Source organism: Venturia canescens, chromosome 1 (genome assembly GCF_019457755.1).
Source record: "Venturia canescens isolate UGA chromosome 1, ASM1945775v1, whole genome shotgun sequence".
In the NCBI taxonomy this organism is placed as follows: Eukaryota; Metazoa; Arthropoda; class Insecta; order Hymenoptera; family Ichneumonidae; genus Venturia; species Venturia canescens.
This window is the reverse complement of record NC_057421.1, coordinates 18,396,873-18,404,340: the sequence shown is the minus strand read 5'-3', so window position 1 is coordinate 18,404,340 and position 7,468 is coordinate 18,396,873. Positions and strand designations below refer to the sequence as shown.

General features: G+C 34.3%; 2 protein-coding genes across 2 annotated transcripts; one reads left to right on the top strand and one right to left on the bottom strand.

Moving 5' to 3' along the window:
- On the bottom strand, positions 1-3,462 carry Smu1 (Smu1 spliceosomal factor). Its single transcript, XM_043431608.1, has 7 exons — positions 3,250-3,462; positions 3,098-3,164; positions 2,588-2,846; positions 1,347-1,989; positions 1,014-1,115; positions 575-911; positions 1-252 (listed from the first exon to the last, which is right to left on the bottom strand). The coding sequence occupies exons 1-7, from the start codon at positions 3,273-3,275 to the stop codon at positions 154-156; spliced, it is 1,533 nt and encodes a 510-aa protein (XP_043287543.1). The 5' UTR covers positions 3,276-3,462; the 3' UTR covers positions 1-153.
- A 123-nt stretch (positions 3,463-3,585) lies between these two features.
- On the top strand, positions 3,586-6,567 carry GatB (glutamyl-tRNA(Gln) amidotransferase subunit B, mitochondrial). The gene is made up of 9 exons (XM_043431597.1): positions 3,586-3,915; positions 3,993-4,140; positions 4,209-4,322; positions 4,747-4,919; positions 5,052-5,200; positions 5,282-5,706; positions 5,832-5,968; positions 6,050-6,173; positions 6,259-6,567. The coding sequence occupies exons 1-9, from the start codon at positions 3,824-3,826 to the stop codon at positions 6,472-6,474; spliced, it is 1,578 nt and encodes a 525-aa protein (XP_043287532.1). The 5' UTR covers positions 3,586-3,823; the 3' UTR covers positions 6,475-6,567.
- Positions 6,568-7,468: the final 901 nt, after the last annotated feature.

Genomic DNA, 7,468 nt, shown 5'->3' with positions numbered 1-7,468 from the left:
TTGAATAATTTTCTCTTTTTTTTTTGTTGGTTCTTTTAGTTCGTTTTATTTCTCTAAACGTCAAAAACGGTGTGATCAAATGGAAAATTTTGCAGACAGTGGAGTTGTCTGAAAGCGATGGGCAGTTGTTTTTTCTTAATTTCTTTCATTTTTTTAAGGTTTCCAGAGCTTTAGAAGACCGTCCTCGCTGTACGAACACAGCAGATTTTGATGGGGATGATGGGCCAAACCAATCACGTCTTTTTCATGGATCTGAAAAAATAAATGATTTATTAAGTGTAGGGATCTAACGATTCAAAAAAACCTACTTCATTTATTATTATGTGTATGAACGATCGAAAAAAATTATTTTAAAAAAAATCAACAATATCTTGTTACATAGCGAAAAAGAATGATTTTTCGTTGCTTTTAATAAAAATAATTTTTCGGTACTATTTCCGTCGAAAATGAGTTCGTAACTATTTAAATATGGATTCGCAAATTTCAAAATACCAAAATTCTCATGAAACAAACCCAAACAAACCGGAAAAATATGTTTGAAACAATAGAAGATTAGTTTCTCTACGCAACTTACGTTTAATGTTCTTTCGAGTTTTCCGGATGACGTCGAGAAACAGTAGAGTACGAGATCCTCACCAACACAATAGATGAATTCACCACGCGGACTTACGACTGTACAAACGAAATCTCCACCCTCGCGTTTACCACTCGAGAATGATCGCACAATTTGACCTTGCATATTCATTATAACTACTGTGTTCGATCTGTTGCAAACGACGAAATGTTCTGGATTCCGTGGCAGCGGATGAATACTGTTTACTGTCAAATCAGCTGCTCCCAATGATTTGTACGTTCCCACACATTCGGTTGTTTTTAAACTCCATACTTTTACGGTTCCGTCCGACGAAGCGCTAACAATGAAAAAAGTCATTGAAATTCTATAATGTACAACCTTTTGAAATTTTATTCTTTTTTTTATCATATTTTTCAGACATTCGATTACTCCAATATACCTGATTATGTGATGACCGTCGGGAGCAAACACTACTTCATTGACGAAAGATGCATGACCACGAAATTCCTTGAGTGTTTTACCAGATTTGAGACCGTGTATCCTTAAAAAGAAAACTCGATTTCAAATACGCCACATAAAAACCTTTTGCTGGGCTCCATGAATTTGAATATTTTTACAAGTTTTCGATTTGACTTTGTAAGACAATCGTAGACAATTCGAATATTCATTGATAGATTAATCAGGTCATAATTTTCAAATAATTTGAATGTTAATCACTGAAATAATGAAAAATTCTTCTTTTTTCATACAGTTAAGAAAAATAGTAGCGTACCTAACGGTAGTGTCAAAAGAAGCAGACAATATCTGACTGTTATCCCTGCTGAATTGTAAACAAGTAACCCCTTTCGAATGTCCCTTTTCGAATCGTCTCAAGCACTGACCGCTTTGAACTCGCCAGACTTTAATTTTTCCATCCTGCGAACCACCGGCCAACATTTCGCTGTCACGACTAAACGCCATTGACAACACAGCTTGTTCCATCATCATGAAATTGTCCTGTGCTTGATACTTAAGATCTTTACGTATTTTGCCAGTAGTGAAATTCCAGACTTCGATAAAACCGTCGACAGAGCCAGTCACGAGATATTGACCATCGGGTGAAAAACGGGCACACTCGACGTGTGATTTTTGTCCAAATTTGATTTGTTTCGATAACTGTGTGGGATATCTTTCATCCTCTTGATCTCGCACTGCTGCTTTACCTCGGAACAAATCGATGGTAGTACCTGGTGGCAACAGACCTTGATGCTGTTGCCATTTGAGGGCCTGACCCAACAGTGCCAATAAACGACTCGAAGGTACTACCGACACTTCACCAGCTAGAGCGCTCGCAATGTAAGCTCTTCTCTTTTCCTTTGTGCTACCATCCGGATAAGCTTCTCTTGGGTCAAAGTAGGAGCGTGCTAACAAATTTTCTGTACAACCAAATTTTTCATTATCAGCCATTTTTCAATTCGCTTTATTTTTCACTGCCAGAATCCGAATTTTTTCTCATTGCAATATTTTTGACCAAGCAAATTCATTTTTAAAATTCGAAATTGAAGAACAACCGTTTATTTCAATGAATTTCTGTCTACGTTGCAAGCACAAATTGATTTGAAATTTCCATTGAACATTTTTCTCATGCATTTAAAATTTGTTCTCTGTTTCAAGTTCTTTTCAATTTTCAATTCAAAATATTGAAATTTCTAGCGACACCTTTTTATAAACAGTTACAACTCTCACTGGCTAGTTTCTTAAGCTATGCAAAATTCTTTATGAGCTGTTAAAAAATTACAACTTATGAAATATTCTTTTCTTTGTAATAATGAAAATGTGAAGAGCATAAGTTACTTATTGGAAGAAAACTGTTTTGGCAAATTAAGAAAAATGATCATGTTTTGGAAGACAAAGTACTCCAATTTTTATTCCAATTTGGCCTGGTTCATTTTAGACCTTGAGTAAACCTTATGTGTGTATTCCTAATTACAGAAGAAAATGATATTTGTTAACTTTTATTTTGTCATGCCTTACCAAGATGTATATATCGTTCAGCTTCCTGCTGTTTCATCATAATCATAGGATCCGTTTGTCGCAGCAGAGAACGAGCAGCTCCCAACTCCCTGAGTTCTATGAGCTCCAAAACAACTTGTTCATAGAGATCAATGAGCTTTTTGTCTGGTAATTTGAGTGACTGTATGGCTTTGAGAACAGTGTCCCAATGACCATTATTGATATCAGCTACAAATCCATCAACGCTGTCAACAGTATTCAAGGAAACTCCAGTCTCTTCCTATATTTTAGACAAAATCATTTGACATCAAAAACACATCAAAGTATTCCTTCATCGTTCGGAAAGATCATCTTGTTAGACATTCCATTCATTGATAATTTCAAAATGTTGTTTGCTTTTTACCTCGATGAAAAAGATGATATCGTATACTTTTTTTTGTTATAACAGTTCGTTATTGAGCAAAGAGAAATATTTTAGCCATACTTTTTTTAGGTTATGTTAATTCAATAATTAGAAATAAACCAGCGTACCTGAAGCGTTTGTAGTGTTTTCACGAGATTCGATTCTTTGAGATACTGCTGAATTAACCTGATTACACTGTGGACAATCAGAAATTTAAAAAATGTAATTTATTGTTCATTCTCCTCTGACCTGCTGCCTTTTTTATTTTTTTAATACTTACTCCGCAGATTCGATTTCAATAGACATTGTTATTTATAGTTAAAATTTACTTCACCGCACGGTATTATTTAATCTATTTTGATTTAATAATTATTCTTCACACAAGCACAAATATTTATATTTTTTATGTAATTATTATATTGTTGTTTGGAGTGTCAGAAAAACACCATCGCCATATCGCCCATCATTGGTTGACTTCAATCGTTGCTCCAGCCAGCCTCCAGCTCTAGGAGTGGTGGCAGCACCTCACATTCATGTTTTTTGCGGGGGATTTAAATGAAGCGAATTTCAGCTAAAATTTTGAATCACGTATGAATCTTTTTCTAAACATTTATTAATTAGGTTGATTCAATAATAATTGACATATGTACTAAATATTGATTACTCGTTCAAAGTAGTTTTCAAATGGTTTATTAAAATTCAATTCTAATTCTAACCGATGAGAAAATCCAGCAAGGATGACCTATAACCTCAAAAACCGACAATATTAGTGTACACCGAATCTTATTTAATGCTTTTTAAATCCTCCACAAACTTTTGATAGTTCTGCTGCATAAAATCTGGATTTTGTGAAAATGACAGTATTTAAAAAATACAATACAATCGTGAGATTTTCTGCGGAATTACGAACTTATGCAACACAAACAAAACCAGAAGCAAAAATTCTGTAAGACAAAATATTCGACATGAAATTATTCAATAACAGGAAAAATAATCTTCCTGTAAATCAATTTCTGATTGCAGACATAAATGGAATTCTGTAGTGGGCCTTGAAATTCATGCCCAAATAAATGCGGAATCAAAATTATTTTCAGGAGCGAGCACAAATTTTGGAATGCCTATAAATTCTTGTGTTTCATTATTTGACTGTGCAACCCCCGGAACATTGCCGGTAACAATTGAATTTTTCAGGTTCATCTCTAAATTCTTGTTTTCTTGTTAAACTGCTTAAATTCACAGGTCTTAAATAGGCGATGTGTTGAAGCTGGCGTTCTTACAGCACTTGCCCTCTCCTGCAACCTTAATGAAATATCACTCTTCGACAGAAAACATTATTTCTATGCAGATTTGCCTGTGAGTAATCAGCACAAAATGATATCATAAGATTGTAATAATTAAGAAATTTTGTAACTTATTACAAGGTCTACTAAACATAGCAATGAAGTAATTGTAGTTGAATAATGGAGTAAAATAGTTAATAATGATGGAGTGATGGATCGATTAATAAAATGAAGTGATGGATATTGTTCAAACCATTCTCTTATTTTTAAACAACAATACAATCTACTTTCGATAAAGTTTACAAAAACCAACAAGATGTATTTAAAAAAAAAAATAATCTTATGAATCTTACTCTCGCAAACAAAAATGCAATCCACATTTTTCATATTTCATGTAATTATGTTGATGTAACAAAAACCTCTTGCTAAACAGATAAACAGATAAAGAAAAATGAAAAATACATATTATTTGTTAATGAAAAATTTGATGAAACTAGGCGGGCTATCAAATAACTCAGCAACGACAACCACTCGCCGTTGATGGGACTTTCAACTTCCGTGTATATACACCTGGCATTCACAAAGAACCGTATTTGAAATCTTCTAAAATCAAGCAAATACAGTTGGAACAAGATAGTGGGAAAAGCTTACACGATGATCTATTAAAAAAGTATGTTGCCCGAACGTGTACAAATATTTCAACAAAATTTCTTTTAAACTCTGTATTTTTATAACGAATAGAACATAGATGTAAGGATATAAAAAAGATTTTTAAAAGCTCATTAAGTCACTTTTTTCTCAGGAGTTTAATCGATCTAAATCGGGCTGGTATACCCTTGATGGAATTGGTATTTGAGCCGGATCTTTCGGATGGTGAGGAAGCTGCAGCTTTGGTGAAAGAACTTGCACTAATATTACGGAGATTGAATACTTGTTCTTGCAAAATGGAGGGTATGAAAATCCGTTGTACAAATGAAATTTTTTCAATTATTCACCATGGCAAAGTTTACTACAAAGTATTCATGCATTTAGAGGGTGGTCTGAGAGTTGACGCAAATATTTCCGTCAATCGTCATGGCGAGGCTCTTGGAGTACGAACGGAAATAAAGAATATCGGGAGCATCCGAGGCGTTGCTACCGCTATTAAATACGAAATCAAACGTCAAATAAAATTATTAGACGCGGGTGGAAAAATTGTCAACGAAACATTAACATGGGACGCTGAAACTCAGAAAACAGTTTCCATGAGAGACAAGGAAGAGAAACAAGACTATCGTTTTATGCCAGAGCCAAATTTACCCCCTCTCCATATTCATATGCAAGAGAATCAAGAAAATTTGGAAAATCTTGTCGATGTTAATTATCTCAAATCTACCTTGCCAGAAATGCCTGAAGAGTCGAGAATGAAGCTGGAGAAAAACTTTGACCTCACCCCTCAATATGCGATAATTTTAGTTGTGAGTACTTGTCAAATTTTATCAAAACAATGAAGTTATTTTCAACTGCCCATAGCCGTTGATCATTTTATTTGTTACTTGATAAATTTGGCATTACAAAATTCCAAGTGCTGTCCCATTTTCAGAACGAGGAGACTCTCTTGAGATTGTTCAACGATGTGATGTGCGAAAATCCAAAACGAAGTAGCAAACGCGTTGCTAATATTCTTATAATGGAACTGTTGACTGCGTTGAACAGAAAAAACGTGAAACCCGAGAATTGGTAAGATTAGACGATCTGATTTCAACAGTATAAAATGAAAGATGAATAATTGAATAGTATTTAACAAAGATTTTTTTCAAGTATGATCAATGCAAATCAGATTGGCGATCTCGTCGATCTTTTAGAAAGCAAAACGATCAATTCGAATATAGTCAAACAGACGTTGGCAGAATTGATGGAACATCCTGAAAAAATGCCGTCACAGGTAACGAATAAATTTTATGTGAAAAATAAAAATTTGACAATAGACTGTAACACTTATGGCCATGATTGGATATTTTCTTCGATAGATTGTTGAGGAGAACGATTGGGTACAGATAAATGACGATAAAAAGTTAACAGAACTATGTCAAGACGTCATTGATCGTAATGAAAAAATAGTGAAACTATACAAAGCTGGAAAGACGAAGGTTCTAAAAGCGTTCCTAGGAGAGATAGCGAGAATTACGAATGAACGTGCCAACATGGGTCGAGTCAAAGAGATATTGGAAGAATTGTTGAAGTGATAAATCATGAATAAATCATTTTAACTTATAGAATTCGGTATATTTAAATGTCAATGTTAAAAACATTAGAAATATAAAACACAGATTTTGAAAGTTTCTGAGTTCGCATTCATTTTATGTTTTTTTTCTTCTTTTTTCGTCCTTTCTTTTTTGTTTTCATTTGTTTTGTTTCTCATCATAATGATTACAGTTATACACGTACAAAATCAAGTAGGAAATAAATATTTGTTGTATTACAATGAAATCGGAGACTAGAATTTTTTTTCAGTCCCCGCCTGCGTAACAAGTATGTTCATTATCGCGATATAATTCATTAACTTCATTTTATAAGGAATGAAGAATGACAAATGGATCGACGGGTCGTGAACCGTTGAACACGAATTTTTTTACTCCGTTCCATTTTTTTTATGTCTGTCGTTTTGTTTCAACTTATTCTTCGTTTGACAATTAGCTCGTGCTAATATTCATTCGCGCATAGTAGACAAGAGTTAGGCAATTCGGCGAGGCTCTAATGTGTGTGCCAATCTTTTGAGAAATGAGTGCTGTGAATTCCTAATGTATTCGCTAATTCAAGCACAACGATGCAGTTTCGGTATATCGGGCTAAAATTATAAAATAATAATTATAATCTTTGCTCACTAAGCGGAAGGCAGTCGTGAGCGATTCAAATAAATAAGACAACGCTGATATTACAATACAACATAAATTCAATCGCCTTGCTGAATCATTCGTTTTTTTTACTTCACTCTTCATGCAATTTTTATCTACAAGAAATGGTATATTACACACCTAGAGAGGGAAAGTAAACTACTTCAAACCGCGGGCAGAATTGTCACCCGAGCCAAAGGCGAGGGTGATAAGCACGCGGTTTGAGGTGGTCTAATTTCACTCCCGTGGAGTGTATACTATTTTTCACCACACATGCACCGAAAATTCAACCTTCCGATTTCGGAAAGTTGAACTTTCGGCGCATGTGTGGTGAAAAAAAAATTTT